This window comes from Lates calcarifer, linkage group LG11 (assembly GCF_001640805.2).
Source record: "Lates calcarifer isolate ASB-BC8 linkage group LG11, TLL_Latcal_v3, whole genome shotgun sequence".
Taxonomy (NCBI): Eukaryota; Metazoa; Chordata; class Actinopteri; family Centropomidae; genus Lates; species Lates calcarifer.
This window is the reverse complement of record NC_066843.1, coordinates 7979217-7998286: the sequence shown is the minus strand read 5'-3', so window position 1 is coordinate 7998286 and position 19070 is coordinate 7979217. Positions and strand designations below refer to the sequence as shown.

The following is a 19070-nucleotide window of genomic DNA, read 5'->3' as shown; positions in this document are numbered from 1 at the left end:
CAGCTTCCAGTTCACTCACCTGCAAAATACAACGCAGGGTAATGAACAATACTCTCAGTATTCTTAACTGTGACACTGCACATACATATGCAGTTCACACCCTGGACTCCAGTTTCTGGAGCTGCTTCTTGCCACCCTTCATGGCGAGGTTCTCAGCTTTATCCAGACGGTGCTGCAGGTCCTTGACTGTGACCTCCAGGTTCTTCTTCATCCTCTCCAGGTGAGCACTGGTGTCCTGCTCCTTCTTCAGCTCCTCGGCCATCATGGCAGCCTGAAATTACAAAATATTTCCTAATTGCAGTTTAATCTGATAGTTAATTTTGAACTTTAACAAAACAAGTTGCTATAATTAAATATTGTTTTACCTCAATTACCTCAAAGCTGTCTGGATTTCTGCTTTTTCAGTCTCCACAGACTTTTTTGCCTTTTCCAGCTCGTGGATGCTCTTTCCAGTTTCACCAATCTGCTCAGTTAGATCAGAGGTCTCCTCTAAAGTAGAAAAACAAGCAAAATACAAACAGAAACGCTCCTTCATTCCAGATGTGCATGACTAAATATTTGCATTGGATGTCATCCTCTTTTACAGTGACCATCTGAATAGAAAATGTGTTGTGTAAATAATTATGTAAATAATTACCAAGGTAATATTTTAAACAAAATTATAACACACTGATATTAACAAAACTTAGGAGAGAAAATTAAATATATTTTCACTTACCTTTTCCCCTTCTGTTCTTTAATTTGTCCACTTATGCATCACTGAAGTGCTTTTATCTGAAGTTATCTTTTGTAAAGCATTTACCTCACTGATCCCAAATGGAAATGAGTGGTATCTTGTAATCCCAAGATTCTAAAAAGTATGGTATCCAAACATAAGTAGTACTGTTTCATTGACAGACCAATATTTCAGGAAAAAAAATATTAAATTTGTTCATTTGATTTACTGATAAAATTAATACAAAAAAAGAAGAAATTATAATTATTGAAAATAACAACAGCAATGTAATTATTAGAACTTTATAAACCACAATGGATACAATTATCATTAAATATTTGACTGCACTCACCTGTATCAGATGCCTGTCAGTTAGAGCAGGCATCTAGAGCTGCTGCTTTTATTTACTCAAATGTGCCCCCTCAGCATGTGTGTTACTCAGTTTGGTCAAGTACTGTATGCTTGTCACCTTGTTGCATGTTAGTGATATGTTTATCTCTTGTACAGTGCTTAAGCATATTTTTTTTCATATAAAAAATCTATATAATACTTCCATATTCCGAAAGTTAAACTTTAAAAATAATTATCTGGGATTAAATCACTTGTTGAGTTAAATATACAATATTATATTAAAAAATGATTTTAAAAAATACAGTCCAAAATTTAAAAGACAGAAATTTAATAGAAATTATTTTTGATATATGTCAGTTTGTAAAACTGTTTAGTTGTAAATGCTGGACTTTTAATTTACTCATAACAATTCACTCCACCAGTTATGTTCACAGTTTACTTAATTCTAAATAGCAGAGTGCACAGCATAGTTTGTGAAGCATTTGCTGCAATTAATACAGAGATTTATTTAAAGATCAGATTTCAGGTGGCATACTTTATGATAGGTATTTGTGTCCGCTTAATTTTGATATCACAGCCAGTACTGAGTCTTAAAGTTGGAGAAGCGTCAGAATGTCACTGGTGTATAGTTGCAGGATACACATGTGTCAGATATCAGATACAAATTTCACACTGCTGCCTTTTCCATTAATGTTAGAAGGGTGCTATATGTCTCCTGGAAATGTAATGTAAGAAGAGTGGTCAACTTAGGTAAGACCAAAAATAACAACCACACAAACTGGTTCAAGTTTTTTTTTTTTTTTTTTTTTTGGCAATTAAGAATGTTAAAAATGCAGATTTTGGCAGCAGGGGACGATATGGTGACTGATATTCAAGGCATTTATGAAGGTAAAGTTTGGGATCATTGCCAGTATCCACTTTGATGACGTGGTTGTTGACAGATATGGCTTATCATTTACTATCTTACCAGCAGATCACAAGGTATTACGGTGGTCAAAAATAAAAACAGCTAAGTGAGGGAATAGGGATTCCTGTTTCGCAGAGAGACACTGAGATATATTTATTGGACACATAACGATATGTTAGCAACAGCACAGTGGTATGTTTTATTTTAGTTTTTATAATGAAAGTTACCATGGAGTAGAATATTTGCTTTTGTAATCTGTAATAAGCATGCTCAGGTACAATTCCCAGAAATGTACACCTCAGGGTAATGTCTTATTCCCTAATCTATTTTGCAGCATAACATAAAAGCTAGACTTGGAAAGAAAATGTCATGGTAAGCAAAAAATAAAAAATAAAAAAATAAATATTTTACAGTCACAGAGGATTTCTGGCTACATGTTCTTGAAACCAGGAATTTCCCAGTTTGGGATCAATAAATACATATATTTATCTATTGAATTTATTTATCGAAATCTAAACAGGTTCTCCATCAGTCACTATAAAGATCCAAAAAAAGATCCCAGGTGGAGCACCTATATTTTCCAACTACCTGTAAATCTATTAACCCTAGACCTATAGAAGTCTCTACCATCAAATCTGGAGATTTAGCTGTTTTCCATAATAATTCTGGAGACTGTAATCATAACCACCAATAACTGACAATGTATATTTCGATATAGTTGGTATTTGAGATCTGTCCTCTAATAAACATGAAACAGGAGTTTGGATTGTTAAAAATGGAAAGGGTAAATAATCTGATGACTGCACATCATCTCCAAGATGGTAAGGTGATACAGCCTGACAAAAAATGGAAAGGCATTTGCAAGTCTGGGCTCATGTGTCAGTGTAAATCCACATCAGAGAGATCAGAGAGTCTGAGATGGTACGTCCAGTGTGAAGTTTTATGTCTCCCTCACTGTATAGTTTAGTCAGTAATGGCTGATTTCTTTGTCAACCTGCTGTCAACCTTCACCACTGCAGTTTATGAGTGTAGCAACTGACTTAGCATGTGTTACTTTGCCAAAATACATCGCCCATGTTGTCATTCCATATATATATATATGCATGTTCAATTACAAACATAGCTGTATATTCTTCCGAGGTGTGTATGATGACAGTCGTGAAACTGTCTAAAATATTTTTACTCTGGTATTGTACAAGGCCAAGATCACCGACTTTCTCATCTGATCACCTGCGTCACTGCCACAGACTGTAGTGGAGTGAACTATCTTGTCGTTACTAAAAATCTTTGCTTAACATGGCGGGTCACTCATCCGGGTCAACAAACCGGAAAAGGAGTGGAGTCCACTGAAGCGTGATACAGGTAACTGCAGACTACTGTATCTAGGTAACTGGAAAACCTTACTAGCGGACTGTCTGTAGCTCAGTGTCATTCATCCCCATACATCATCTGACCAATATCTCCTGTGTATACGTTTAACAGCGGACGTCCATCATAATGCCGAGTAGTTAAGTGAATTAGCTAGCTAATTCGCTAGCAAGCTAACACGAAGTCCATCCATTCAATGTCAGACTGCTAAACGTTTAAAGAAATCTAAACCGCTTCCCTTACAATTCAGTGTGTGTAAAGGGTTTAACTTATTTTAAAGAATGTTTATTTTCATAGCTAGATTACCCTGGCTGGGGGAAATTTTATACTTGTGTTGATGTTCAGTAAGTTGACATGTCCTGACAACAGCTGACAAAACTGACAAAAAGAAATAATAGTAATAATAATAATAATAATAATAATAATAATAATAATAATTGAAAATGTCTCGAGGAACACGACAAAGAGCCCAAGGTGTTGACCTGGCCTCCGGATTCCCCAGATCCCAATCTGACCCAGCATCTGTGGGATGATCCAGAACAAGTCAGATCCACGGAGGCCCCTTCCCACAACTCCACAGGTATGAAGGGTACCTATGCAATATTAGGCAGGTCCCATAGATACTGAATCAGATTGGGATCAACAGCTTTGGCTCTTTGTCGTGTTCCTAGAGAAATTTCTGAGCAGTTTTTATGGTGTGGTGGGAACATTATCCTGCTGTGGGGGGCCCCTGACTTTGGGGAGTGTTGTTGCCATTGGAGGGGTGTGTGCTTGGTTTCTGACAGTATTTAGGTGGGTGGTATGTGAAAAATGAATGTTCAAGTGAATGTCAGGACCAAAGGTTCCTCAGCAGAACATTGTATTATAATGAGATGATCAATGTTATTCACGTCATCCACCAGTGGTCATAATGTTATGGCTGACTGGTGTATATACATGAACCTTATGGATAAGCGAATCAAAAAAAAAAAAAAAAAAAAAAAATCAAAATTAAACTCAGCATGGATTTCATGTGATAGTTACTCTGCAACTTGTTTCAACTCCACCTAATATACTTGCTGTATTAAACCCATTTGGCAAAATAAACATTTGTTTGATAGAGTAAATACTCAGTGTCAAATGACAAGTGTTTATTTAAATTTTACAGTGTAAACAGAATTCAACAGATGGTTCATATTTTATGAACTCTGTCAAATGGCTTCATTTTGATGTGATCTCTTACTCAGCAGAATCACTCTGTGAAAAAAAAGAAAATGTTTTTGAATCATTAAAAGGTTTAACATTTATCCTAAGTAAATTCTATGCAACTGTGTCAATCAACATGCAATTGCATACATGTGCTTCTACAAGGGGTTTCCACATTCTTTGTTTGAATTATGTGAATTTGTCACATTTGTCCCAAGTAAAATGAATTTCTTCCTTTAAACTTTTTGTAAGATATTAGTAGATTTTTAATTATTACCTTTCCAGCATCACGGCTCTTGGCTCTAAGTTTGTTGACCTGGGACTCAGCGATGTCGGCGCGCTCCTGAGCTTCCTCCATCTCATGCTGGACCTTCCTGAGCCTGGACATGTGAGTGTTGGCCTGCTCCTCCTATAAAGGGATTGGAATTATATTGACTTAGTTAATGATGGTATTACTTATTCTCAATTAAATGATTGATCATGTAAATAAGGTTAACTTACAGCCTCTTCAGCCTGTCTCTTGTAAGCCTTGACTTTGAGCTGCAGCTTGTCCACCAGATCCTGAAGTCTGGTCAGATTCTTCTTGTCCTCCTCAGTCTGTGTAGATAGGATTGTAAGTAAAAGATAACAGACACTTCACAGTACCAATTTTTTTCAGTATAATAAATTACCTGGTAGGTCAGCTCCTTCACTCTCCTCTCATATTTGCGGACACCTTTAACAGCATCAGCTCCACGTCTCTGCTCGGCATCAACTTCAGCTTCCAGCTCACGCACCTGTGATGTGATGATAGATGATTTATCAAAACAATCAAAATACAATGATATACATCAGGAGACACAACAAAATTTGTTCTACTCATTGAAATTTGATACATACCCTGGACTCCAGCTTCTGGAGCTGCTTCTTGCCACCCTTCATGGCGAGGTTCTCAGCCTCATCCAGACGGTGCTGCAGGTCCTTGACTGTGACCTCCAGGTTCTTCTTCATCCTCTCCAGGTGAGCACTGGTGTCCTGCTCCTTCTTCAGCTCCTCTGCCATCATGGCAGCCTGAAATGGTTCAAATTTAATTTGTGAATAAATGTATTATTATCAGTACATGGAGGTATATTAAAAATAAAAATATGAAATTATATATAAATCAGCAGTGGTAAGGTTGTAAACTCACATCAGTGATGGCCTTTTTGGCCTTCTCCTCAGCATTTCTTGCTTCCTGAACGGCATCATCCACCTCACCCTGAACTTGCACAAGGTCAGCCTCCAGCTTCTTCTTGGTGTTGATAAGACTGGTGTTCTGAATGTTTCAGAGAAGTCATGTTTAATATAACATTCAGGATATATTTTTTAACAACACAAGTTTCTTGTAAATTAATGAAAACAAACCTGAGAGTGAAGCAGTCCTACACGCTCACTAGCATCTACCAACTCCTGCTCAGCCACTTTGCGTCCTCTCTCTGTCTGCTCCAGAGCAGCTCTCAGCTCCTCAATCTCAGCCAGCATCAGACCATTTCTGCGCTCCACCATGGCAACCTGCTCCTTCATGTCCTCCTGTCCTCTGACAGCATCATCAAGGTGCAGCTGGGCATCCTGTTAACATCAGGAAAAGAAGGAGTTAACTTTTTTCCCTCTTTAACTTTTCATTGAGAAATCAAACACAGCTCAAACAGAACTCACCTTGAGCTGTCCCTGGACATTCCTCAGTTGTTTCTGGGCCTCAGCAGCCTGCCTGTTGGCATGGCTCAGCTGAATCTCCATCTCATTGAGGTCTCCCTCCATCTTCTTCTTGACTCTCAGGGCATCATTCCTGCTCCTGACTTCTGAATCAAGTGTGCTCTGCATGGAGTCAATCAGCCTCTGGCTGTTCCTCTTGATCTGCTCTATCTCCTCGTCCTTCTCTGCCAGCTTCCTGTCAACCTCACCTTTGACCTGGTTGAGCTCAAGCTGAACACGGAGAATCTTGGCCTCCTCATGCTCCAGTGTACCCTTTGAGTAATTTAAACAATTATGTTAATAAAAGCTACTGGAATACTGAATTACACAGGCATGAACTAAATTCAAAAGATTATTATATTATTATTTTTAAATTATATTACTTCAGCTTCCTCCAGTGCTGACTGAATTTCAGACTTCTCAGTCTCCACAGTCTTCTTGGCTTTCTCCAGCTCGTGGATGCTCTTTCCAGTCTCACCAATCTGTTCAGTCAGGTCTGAGATCTCCTCTATAGAGCAACCAAAACAAAATACAATTAGAGTAACTTAGACTACCTGTATGCAGTAGATATAATATCTAGGAAATGGTATTTGTCAAGCTTTTTACTCATAACCTACCACTCAAGGTCTTACTATAATAGTCACATTAAATATAGTATGATTGACATACGCTGCAGGTTCTTGTTCTCTCTCTTCATGGTCTCCAGGTGATCCAGAGCCTCCTCATAAGAGTTCTTCATCTTGAACAGTTCAGTGCTGAGAGAACGAGCCTCCTTCTGGGCTCCTTCCAGCTCAGCCTGGCCCTCCTCATACTTCTGTTTCCACTCTGCCAGGACCTAGATGTATACAGGTTAATTAAATATTTGTTACCAATACAGGTATGTATTCTTCTGATAAAATTGGTTTTGATTTTCAGTTTAACTGTTTACCTTATCAAAGTTCCTCTGTTTCTTGTCAAGGTTGGCAGCCAGAGCATTAGCTCTCTCCACATCAATCATGAGGTCCTCAACCTCACCCTGCAGCCTCTGCTTGGTCTTCTCCAAAGAGGCACACTTGGAGTTCACAGCCTCAATGGATTCCTCAGCGTCCTGCAGGCGCTGGGCAAGCTTTTTCCTGCAATGAAGAGGAATTTGTTCTTAGTTGGACAAATGGGTAGAAAAAATTATTTCTCAATGAAAAATAGGAAGGGCTCATGTACTTGGCCTCCTCAAGCTCCTCAGTGCGCTGGATAGCATCAGTCTCATATTTGGTTCTCCACTGAGCCACCTCACTGTTGGCCTTGGACATTCCACGCTGCAGCTCAGCCTTGGCCTCCTGCTCCTCCTCAAACTGCTCTCTGAGCAGATCACAGTCATGGCGGGCTGACTGAACAGCATGGGCCAGGGCATTCTTGGCCTGTTGAACATACAGCCCTTGTCAAAAAGACATTTTCGCTGACCTAATGCATGTTACATCCAGATGCTGTGTAGATAAATACTTTTAAGTTGGAACTATAAACAATGTTAGGGATCAATTCAGACTCCCATTAATGTATTTCTTATATTTTCTATGTTCTATTTAGCATTAAGATATACCCATGGAGTGATTATTTTTTAAACATTTCATCTCTCACCCTAATTATTATCCAATCCAATCAAAAGTTTTGTTTCTCAAGGAGGCTGTGATCTTCATTAATGTCAGCTCTCAACTGACACGCTTAATATTAGTCTTAATAAATATACTGACACGAAAGGAAACATTAATTTTTCATACCTTTACTTCCTCCTCAATGTGCCTCTTAAGCTCCTCAATCTGCTGAGTAAAGGCCTGCTTGCCCCTGGTCAGCTGGGAAACGAGAGCTTCTTTCTCCTCCAGCTGGCGGGAGAACTCACCTGAAGAGCAATATGTAAATGAGTTTGTAATAACTGATTAACCCCCCCACAGACCAGTTCTTATATAACATTACAACATTACTTACCATTCTCTGTCTGCAGTCTTGCCTTCTGTGCATTAACATCATTCAGCTGGCGAACATTCTCATCATTTTTGGCTTTGAGCTCACTCAACTGGTCCTCAAGAGTTCTGCACATTTTCTCCAAGTTGCCCTGTCAACAACAAAACATTATGTTTTTAATAAAATGAAATTAAAAGATGGAAATGTTTGGTACTTCTCTGTGTAGCGACTTACTAAAACAATTGTTAAACTGAATAGTCAGTAATGACATAAAAATGGGTATGGGTAAATAGCTCTACAATTATTTATTCAAACAACTGATGTATATGTGCTTTTACGTCCATTACTTATAAACAGACCACTCACCTTTGCTTTAGCAACAGCCTCCATGTTACTGGAGAGGTCATCAATTTCCATCTTGTACTCGCTCTTCTCCTTCTCCAGCTTCTGCTTGACACGCTGGAGGTTGTCGATCTGCTCTCCCAACTCTGCAACACTGTCGGCCTGCTTCTTGCGAAGAGCTGCTGCAGTAGATTCATGCTGCAGGGTTGACTCCTCAAGGTCACGACGCAGCTTCTGGAACTCAGCCTCACGCTTCTTGTTCATCTCAATCTGAGCAGCTGTTGCTCCACCAGCTTCCTCAAGCCTCTCACTGATCTCCTCAAGCTCCCTGGAGAGGTCAGCCCTCTGCTTCTCAACCTTAGCCCGAGCAGCCCTCTCAGCCTCAATCTCCTCTTCCAGCTCCTCAATGCGAGCCTAGATTTGATGGTAGTAGCATCAAAAAGGCTTTTTGACTTGAAAACATTGCAGTCAGTCAAAAACAGTCTAGTATTTGTAAAATAATGTTACCTGGAGTTCTTTGATCTTCTTCTGAAGCTGAGCACCAAGGGACTGTTCATCCTCAATCTTGCTGAGGAGCTGGCTTATCTCAAAGTCTTTCCTTGATGAGGAGACCAAGAAAGCTTTCACTCTCATAGTTCATAATGTTGTTGGAGTGTAATATGTGAGATGCTGAAAAGAGGATTGATAACCTAAATAAACAAAAACCTACTTCTTGATTTTCTCGTCAGATTGCTGCTTGTCATTCTCCAGGTCCATTATGGATTCCTGGGCCAGTTTCAGATCTCCCTCAAGCTTCCTCTTTGCTCTCTCAAGGTCCATGCGGAGCTTCTTCTCTTGCTCCAGTGATCCCTCGAGCTACAGTATCAGAGGAAATGTAATGAGGCATTTTAAGCATTTAAATCTCAGAGTATCAATACTAATAATCATTGCTGTCAATGCAGGGAAAAATCATCAATTCAAACAACTATTCACTTACATCATCCACTTGCTGTTCCAGCTTTGTCTTGGCCTTGGTCAGAGTGTTGACTTTGTCTTCCTCTGCCTGGAGATCATCCAGTGTTTGCTGGTGGGCCTCTTGGAGGGCTTTCTTCTCCTTAGTTAACTTGGCAATGGACTCATCTTGAGATGCCATCTCTTCTGTCAGGTTTTTCACCTAACAGTTGCATGCAAAGCAAATTTAAATGTCACAGAAAGTATACATCTAAATAAAGTAATATGCATATATTTACTTCTGTAAATGAACTGAACCTTGTTTTCTGTGGCATGTTTCTCTTTCTCCACTTTAGCCAGGGTGAGTTCCAAGTCATCAATATCCTTCTTCAGCTCAGAGCATTCGTCCTCCAACTTCCTCTTCTTGGCAGTCAGCTCAGCATTGATTTCCTCTTCATCCTCCAGTCTCTCAGATGTCTCTTTGAGTTTGGCCTCCAGCTGGATCTTGCTCTTAATGAGACCTTCACACCTTTCCTCTGCATCAGAGAGATTCTCAACTTCCTATAGTTTGAACATACAATAGGAAAATTTAGTTGTTATTTTCATTATATATAATGGTACTGCATATACTGCATTTGGTCTACCTGTATCTCAATAGATCTGATTTAAGAGTTGAGATTCACTCTATACAGTACTAGTACAAAACCAAATAAACTGTATGTTGTATACATCTTGTACGTACCGCAGCCACTTGCAGTTGCAGGTCATTCTTTTCCTGCAGCAGGGAAACCATCTTTTCCTCCAGTTCCTTCTTCTTGGCCAGGGCAGTAGCCAGGTCTGACACCATCTTATCATAATTGTCCTTCATCTGTTGCAGCTCCTTCTCAGTCTCAGCACTCTTCAGAAGAGGCTTGATCTTGAAGTACAGTTTCAGCCATGGCCAATTTTTCACATTCATGAATGAACGGATGTTGTACTGGATGGCATAGATGGATTCTCTGGAACAATGATTACAGATAATGTGTCATTTCTGCTGCAATGGAATTTTCTTGGAATTGCTGAGGACTGAAGAAAAATATCGATATAATTTGACAGTACAGTTCAGAACTGTATGAAAATATTACCTCCTCTCCATCATCTTAACAAACTCCTTCCTCATGACATATCCTCTGCAGAGAGCCTGAGTCATGGTCACCAGCGCAGCCAGTTTCTCATCTCTCATCTCCTCCAGGGTACCCAACAGACCAGCTTTGAAGAACACCTATGTTGTTTCATTAAAATGAATAAATTAATGAATAAATAAGTAACACAAATATGCATAAACAACAAACAACAACAAAAGTGATGCAACTATGACAAGGTACCTTTGTGTGGCCAAACTTGTACTGAGTGTGGTCCACATCAATGGAGCCCAGCAGCTTCTCTGAAGCTTTCTTGTTGTCAATGAACTGTCCCTCAGGGATGACACTGGCATTCAATACTTTGTATCTACAAGAAAAAATGATGTTGTTATTTATATTAACCAAAATGTCTTGGCCTGATGTTTCTACATCATAATTACTTATACTGAAAAGTCACCTCTGCTTGAAGTCACCATAGAGGATTCTGCTGGGGAAGCCCTTTCTGCAGATTCTGATGCCCTCCAGCACACCGTTACATCTCAGCTGGTGGATGACCAAGAAGTTCTCCATAAGACCTGAGGGTTGGAATTTCATATAGTTTACAGTATTTCTTTGTATCTGTGGTATACAGGGTGTTTTATGTATGTTTTTACCTTTTTGGAATGTCTGAGGGTTTACAGATGTTTTCACTTTTTAAGAGTTCCCTTATGTTTAAGTTAACCTTTGGGGTTCACGTTTAGGATAAGAGTCAAGAATGTGACACCTAAACTAGTAGGGGTTACAGGTGAGGGTTTTCTCTCCCTTATCTTCTTTCTTTTGAAGTTGTTAAATATGGTCCAGATGTTTCTTATGGACCATGTAAACAGCCAATGTATATATATTGGTGTTTAGAGCTGTTAGGGAGAGATCCATATTGGCTCGGATCCTTTCACAGGCTACTGCAGTGCTTGTCCAATGCTGAACTACTTTGTAATAAACTTCTATATACAAGTAAGTCAGTGTCAGCGGAGATCTTCTCTTCATCATCTTCACATCAACATCACCATCTAATATACCACATATCACTGTGTAACATGAAATGCAAAACATAGGACTGTAAGCTTCTTACCTGGGGTCTTTGATTCATTGGGAATCAGGCAGCGCACAAAGTGAGGATGAGTGCTTCTCAAGTTGGTCATCAGCTTGCCCAAGTTCTCCTGTAGATCAGCATTGTGAGAAAATGGGTCAAACATAATTCCAAAACTGCATTTCTAATTGTAATCAAAAAATGTGAAACACTACATACTCTGAAAAGAGCAGACACAGTCTGGAAGGAACCACCCTTCTTCTTACCGCCACCCTTCTTGCCACCGCCACCAGAAGCCTCTATATTGTAAAACATTGAATTTTATTGATGAGACTGAATTAACGATGAGTCTTTTCTTTGTAAGTTTTAAGTCATATGAATGTAGATATTGCTACAGAGCAGTCATCATCTTCTTAGAAAGCTTGAACCAGGTGTCTTTTCTTCAACTGTAATCTGTGCTTGTGCTTTATGTAACGTCATGAAGTGCACTTACTGATCAGATTCTTATAGCTTACATTAAGAGCTATTCCAACAATGTTGCTTGTACCATTAATACAGCATTTTTTGTAGAAATAGAGCATATCTCACACTATTGATATGTGTCTGTAGTGTCCATTCACTAGTTTAGTAGGATGATGCATATTATTTGTCCTGGATATTGGAGTTCTCTGCTCACTCTTGTTGCTTACCCTCAGCCCCAGCATGGGTTGCATACAGGAAGGCCAGCAGTTTGTTTGAAGCTTTCTGGTAGAGCTGAACAACTGAGTCATTCAGGGGGTCCTTGTTCTTGTCCAGCCAGCCAGTGATATTGTAATCCACTGTACCAGCATAGTGAACCAGGGAGAAGTGAGCCTCAGCCTTGCCCTTTCCAGGCTTTGGCTTCTCGAAGGCCTTGGTCTTGCCAAGATGCTGGTCATGCAGCTTGTTCTTGAAAGTTGTGTCAGAGGCCTTGGGGAACATGCACTCCTCTTCAAGGATGGAGAAGATGCCCATTGGCTGAGAAGAATTTATAGTTCATGTTGAAAATTCTCCTGCAGAAGCAACTATTTGCACACAAAAAAGAAATCATGTGTAGCTGAGTAGCTCCTTACCTTCTCAATCAGCTCAATGCAGGCAGCCAAGTCCATACCGAAGTCAATGAACTCCCAGTCAATGCCTTCCTTCTTGTACTCCTCTTGCTCCAGGACAAACATGTGGTGGTTGAAAAACTGTTGCAGTTTCTCGTTGGTGAAGTTGATGCAGAGTTGCTCCAAGCTGTTGAACTGTAATCATGGAAAGGTGTTCAATTTCACAGCCAGATTGTATAGATCTTTTAAACTGCACTGAAATTCTCCAGACCACTCACATCAAAGATCTCAAATCCAGCAATGTCCAGCACTCCAATGAAGAATGATCTTGGCTGCTTTGTGTCCAGCATCTCATTGATACGGACAACCATCCACAAGAACATTTTCTCATAGACAGACTTGCACAGAGCACTGACTGCATTGTTGACCTAGAAACAAGGGCACATTTTTGAACTTGCTCGATGTTTAAACCAATCAGGAATATTTATAGATGTTTCATGTTTCCTCCGTTTGTGTACCTGTGGGACGGTCTGACCTTTGGTCACCATCTCATTTCCGACTTTGACTCTTGGGTAGCACAGAGCTTTCAGCATATCAGCTGAGTTCAGGCCCAACAGGTAGGCGATTTTGTCAGCCACTAATGGAAAGAAAGACAATGAGTGTACACAGTGATTTGAGTAGTATTTTCAAATAAGAAAACTTGCATGAGAATGGTATTATTTTGGAAATTACCCTCAGTGCCATCAGGTTCAGCCTGCTCCTCACGCTGCTTCTGCTTGAATTTCATGTTGCCATGATGCATTACAGCACCTGTCAGCTTGTAGATGCCAATTTTCTCCTCAGCACTGAAGCCCAAAATGTCAATGGCGGTCTGCATTGGACATGAAAGAAAACAATTATCACTATGACATTTTTGTCTTGGAATTTTAATTTTGTAAATATGAATTGATACTTTACATCTGTTGCAATGAACTCCTCCACATCATTGATGCTTTTGACAGTGATTTCACCCTGACTGATCATTGGGTAGTCATAGGGGTTGGTGGTGATCAGAAGAGCCTCTGCAAAAGATTAGAAGAAATACATGAGAAAATCCATTGTTTTCACTGTCTTAATTCTACTTTTAAATTCCTATTTTCCATGTTTCATCATACCCAGGAGCTCAGGCTTGTGGCCAGTCATCAGCTGATAGAAGATATGGTAGCTCCTCTCAGCAGACAACTGGAAGGTGACACGTGATTTCTCCAGCAGATCTACGTTAAAGAAGTCAAGGTCAGACAACAATAATATTGCATGTGCAACATCATACAACAAACTCCTTCCAAACTAGCATCATACCCAAATGTAAATTCAAACTAAGATAACTGAACAAAATTTAGATATAACTTACATGTTTCAATATCAGCTGAGGCCAGTTTGCCAGAGGTTCCGAAATGAATTCTGATGAATTTACCCTAAACGTATCAGATTTGGGTTAGCATGATTCTTGACATGCAGCTCAAAAAGCATATTTTTTTAGCTTATTTTTACTCACAAAACGAGAGGAGTTGTCATTCCTCACAGTCTTGGCATTACCATAGGCCTCCAGCAGAGGGTTGGCTGCAACGATTTGGTCCTCAAGGGAGCCCTGAAAGAGAACATTTGAGTTACATGAGTTGCATTTAAATTAACTTTCTTCTGATAAGAATTTCATCAAAACAACCAATTTTACCTGCATCTTGCCAGGTGTTGGCTCAGCCTTCTTAGCTCCAAGTGCTGCAATTGTTGCGAAGTACTGGATGACACGCTTGGTGTTGACAGTCTTTCCTGCACCAGATTCTCCACTGTGGTAGACAGGCACATTTTTTATGACTGAACCCATTTATCGTAAGATTTACAGAAATTTCACAAAACAGCTTGTATTGTACTCACGTAATCAGGACGGACTGGTTCTCACGATCTGAAATGCAAACATACCAAGTTCTATTTTCATCGTTTCTTCATTAAGGGTATGTTTTGAGTTGAATTTTACCTCTCTCTATATATACACACTTTAACACTTGTGATGTGGATCTTACCTGTGAGCATGAACTGATAGGCATTGTCAGAGATGGAGAAGATGTGGGGTGGTGCCTCAATCCTCTTCTTGCCTCTGTATCCTGCCACAACTACAGCATCATACACAGGAAGCCACTTGTAGGGATTCACGACAACGCAGAACAACCCAGAGTAGGTCTGTAAAAGTAGAGAGCATAAACACAAAGTTAACATTTAGGTACGCTCATATGCATATTTGCATACACATGTATGTAGTGTATTGTATTGTAGTGTGGTATCATATTGTGGAAACTCACATAGATCATCCATGATGCATAACGCTCTTTGAGGTTATACAACACACAAGGCTCATTGAGGTGGGTCATCATGGCCATGTCCTCAATTTTGTCAAACTTTGGAGGATTCCTTGGATGGATGTCATCCTCTTTTACGGTGTAACTCTGAATAGGAAATACAGTAAAACGTTGTTACGGAGAAATAATTTCAAATAAAAAAGTTCATCAAATGGATGTCAATGTTGTTCACAATTTTGACAATTTAAACTTATGAATGATGATTTTATGATGATAAATGAATAGTTCAGTGACTGTTTTAGCACGCTATCATTTCAAACCAATGTTGATAAAATGAAAAGGTATTTGATGGAAATAGACTAGGATTTAAAAGTAAAAATAAAGTTCACAATCACACTTACCTTTCCATTATCTCCCTCAACTGTGGCTTTGCCACCCTCTTTCTTGGTTAGTTTACCCTTGACATACATCTCATCAGGATCAACCACAAAGTAAGCTGTTTTGGCATCAAATGGAGCAGTCTGGGCTTCAATCCTCTCCTTCTCTGGCTTCCGGAGGTAGATGGCTGCTGGGCCATAGGCCTCCATCTCCGCGTCTGTGCTCATGGTGGCACTTTAATGGAGGCTGAAATGGCAAGAGTCCATAATAGTGAGTATATCAACATGGTATTGCTATGGCCTTTTTCCATTGGATAATGAAGATTTTGTGTGTTTTTTAATGGTAACATCTTTTACCTCAACTCTTTCCAAAGAAGAATGAGTGGTGAAGTCTCTGCTGGAGTCTGACAATGCTCTAAAAAGATGATAATGATGAAGAACTTTATTTTGTTTATTTCATTAAAATTTTTGTTGAGGAAATTCAGTCATTTTGAGATAATCAGAGAGTGAAGTTTATAAAAGGTTTTTTCTTTTAAAGCCTAACTAATAAATGCTAATTCCATGTCATTGAAGTTCTGTGTTCTGAAGCACTGTCTTTACAACAAGAGACATTATATTGCACTTAATAATCATTTAGTAAGTATGTGTTCAGATAAGATGTGCAGTTGAGGTCAACAAAAAACTAATAATTTTTTTTTTTTTTTTTTTTTTTAATAAAGTATTTCAAGTATTTTCAAGAACAGTGTTTTGGAATAATATTTTCCGCTCAAGATTACTTTGATATGCCATGAAATTTCACTTTAAAATTCCCTGAGACCAAAGTAATTCTAACAGAGAATTTTTAACATTACATTAAATGTATAAGTAACTAGCAATACATTAAGTTCCCTAACTAATTAAAAGGAGTGATACACTCACCTGTGCTGGAGGCCTGTCAGCTCCTACAGAAGCTGCTGCCTTATTTATAGTGGGTAGGAGTGTCTGGTCAGCAGTAGTCTCTCTCTCTTGGTTTGGTCATGAGATCTGTACCTTATTTTATGGCAGTGATTTTAAAGGAAGGGATGTGCTTAATTGTCTGGAACTAAAAAAAAGCACTCCTTAAAAAAAATACAGGATGCATCTTGATGTTATACTATTTGATTTGATTTAAGTTGAGTTTAATTAATGCGTGCACCAGTTATGTTAATTGTGTTAATAGTCTCACTACTGTAACAAAAAAGAAACTGCAGCACAGAGAAGGTAGTTGTTAAAATGTGTTCACATAAACATGTTGTATGTTCAAATATAATGACATAAACCAAATACGTAAACCAAACCAAATCAGACTTAGAGGTCTGCTTAAGAGGGCATGATTGCAAAATTAAGTAAAAAAGAAAGAGGTGGTGCTCATGTATTTCTTCTCTAGATTATCCAAAAAAAAGTAATTTTACATTTCCATTTATGAACACAAGTTGCTGTGTTTAAACCTAATAATGAAACTAAGAAAATAAGAGTCTGCTTGAAGAGGTATGAATGTAAAATTATTTAAAAGGAAGAAGGAGGTTAATATATATATAATGATATATAGTAATCCCAAATAGTAACAAGCTTGCTGTACTAAATGTTGGTCCACTACTGCCTCCAGGAGCAGGCACTGCTGACCAAATGTATCATTCATGAAATAGTGGCAAATATGGTTTGTTTATGATTTCAAATATTATGAAACTTGATTTAAGCAAAATTAAATTTGAAACATGTTGTGAACATTAACAGACATTTTTTTTTTAACATTCATGGATCGCTTTGGGAATCCGCTCTAGAAAGTCCTCCAAATTCCGCTGATATTCAGTTGCAGGACACTTGCACATTTGAGATCTCTGAAATGAAAGAACATTAACCCGAGAGAGACATTAATATAACACAGCTGTCAGCACATGTTAATTAAAAAATATTTATTTGAATTACAAATTTAATGGTTGTACTAAGTCTGGGAAAAAGTAATTTATGATGATGTAATGTTTGCCAATAAAACTGAAATATTTAAAACTTTTATCGTGCTCACCAAAAATGAATAATTATTAATAGGAATTGCATCACATGAATGTTTTTGAGATGCATGCATGGAGCTTAGTTTTGGAATTGCTCCCAAATATCTGTGGTTTACTGTTACAGGGCACTGGCACATCTCATATTTCTGTAATAAAATTAATCATCCATATAAGTCCAATCACCCTTCATGTAACTCTTTATATGGAAATGAAAACAGTTGGCAACTTGTTTGAGATCAGGCTCAAAAATAAGTTCCACAGAAGGCAAAATGAGCTTGCTACATTTGATAGGAGATGACCTCTGTTAAAGAGGCATGATTCAAATCTCCTTTCAAATCTCAAGGGCTATATCTGTTAATGTATTTTTGAGTCCAGACCACAGAAAACATACAAGCATAGGAAACAGTAACAGTTCATTCATTCATTTCAGAAAGTGGGTTAACAGAGTTCTTGACTTTTTACTTAACTTACGTTGACCTGTTTTGAGTTGCCTCTTAGGACGCATGCCGATATGAGCAGAGGGTTTGAGATAAGTAACCAAGTACTGTCCATCACTTTTGTTTTGTCTGATACTGATTACATTGGCTCAGTGACTCCAAATGGATGTTCTTATAAATCTAAGGCTAGATATATGTCATGCTATATGTACTGGTGAAACTGTGTGCTTGTAAGAGAGAGAGAGAGTGAGGGAGTGAGGCTTTGTCACTTATGACAGAGATGGGAGAGTTGAGAGATTACTTATGTTCACCAGGGCAACTATTCTCCAGCCTTTATCTCTTACCTCATGGTGCTAGTTATAAAGAATGAATTGTGATTTTATCTAGAGAGAACAGGCAAGTCATATATGTTGTTGTACTGGGGTTTCTGCTATGAAAAGAGATCCACTTTGAGGATCTGGTGGTGTTGATTTCTTTGGCTGCTTATATGATGTGGACATGTTTAGCTGTTCACTGTATATTCCCTTTAGGAGGATACAAAAGCAATGTGAAATTCAAGTACCCCTCACTGAAATCCCTCAGGGCTAGAGGATGAAGGGTCATCAAAAGCTTGAGTGGAGAGCTTTTACTGTTCCAAGATTCCAAGTCAAGCTTTAATTTCTTCCAGGAGCCGTAGTGCAATGACTTGCATGACTTGGCAACCTGTACTAATTTGTCACCTGTTAGTTTCCAAATAGAGCATTGCATAGATACAGGGCAGGCCTGAGGTTTTTTGACTCCTAAGCAGAATCTGATTCCTTTTTTTTCTTTCACGTTTGGAACTTATATTGTGAATTACATTATACGCCTTGGACAAATGTAATAGTCAAGTCAATTCAAAGCAGGTCTAGACTACACTCTTTATCATATAAATTTTACAGAGAGAAACCCAACAGATCCCACCATGAGCAAGCACTAGGTGACAAAAACAGACTGTAATAATCTCCCAACAGTGGAAGAATAATGTTGAGCATATAATCTCTGTATGAGTGGCTGAACTGTACTGTTATTTCAGCTCTTATGTGGACGTTCAGTGTGACAGTGAACTGTGCAGCAATACCAGCATCTGCTATACCCTTCCACTTCTATTTTCACTTATACTTGACTGCACTTGTGTGACTCTGTCCTTTTTTCTTTTTCAAGCCCTGTCAACAATTTAGTGAGTG

At 38.8% G+C, this 19070-nt stretch overlaps 1 protein-coding gene and 2 long non-coding RNA genes across 3 annotated transcripts; 2 read left to right on the top strand and 1 right to left on the bottom strand.

The window, feature by feature from the left end:
• The first annotated feature begins 93 nt into the window (after positions 1–93).
• LOC127142986 (uncharacterized) lies at positions 94–5543 on the top strand. Its single transcript, XR_007814148.1, has 2 exons — positions 94–148; positions 5454–5543. It is a non-coding gene; the product is annotated as an uncharacterized LOC127142986 (long non-coding RNA).
• Positions 1769–4566, top strand: LOC127142988 (uncharacterized). Its single transcript, XR_007814153.1, has 2 exons — positions 1769–3335; positions 3795–4566. It is a non-coding gene; the product is annotated as an uncharacterized LOC127142988 (long non-coding RNA).
• Positions 4457–15854, bottom strand: LOC108902630 (myosin heavy chain, fast skeletal muscle). The gene is made up of 40 exons (XM_018704567.2): positions 15759–15854; positions 15426–15648; positions 15028–15171; positions 14752–14908; positions 14606–14633; positions 14406–14517; positions 14229–14321; positions 14085–14148; positions 13849–13947; positions 13652–13755; positions 13427–13565; positions 13213–13331; positions 12973–13122; positions 12719–12889; positions 12317–12623; positions 11847–11926; positions 11670–11757; positions 11019–11136; positions 10805–10928; positions 10565–10701; positions 10183–10438; positions 9759–10001; positions 9487–9663; positions 9220–9365; positions 9018–9108; positions 8535–8924; positions 8193–8319; positions 7988–8106; positions 7434–7630; positions 7165–7348; positions 6906–7071; positions 6620–6744; positions 6201–6509; positions 5910–6113; positions 5695–5820; positions 5406–5576; positions 5198–5302; positions 5028–5123; positions 4804–4935; positions 4457–4577 (listed from the first exon to the last, which is right to left on the bottom strand). Exons 2-40 carry the CDS (start codon positions 15627–15629, stop codon positions 4560–4562), a joined length of 5820 nt encoding a protein of 1939 aa, XP_018560083.1. The 5' UTR covers positions 15630–15648; positions 15759–15854; the 3' UTR covers positions 4457–4559.
• Positions 15855–19070: the final 3216 nt, after the last annotated feature.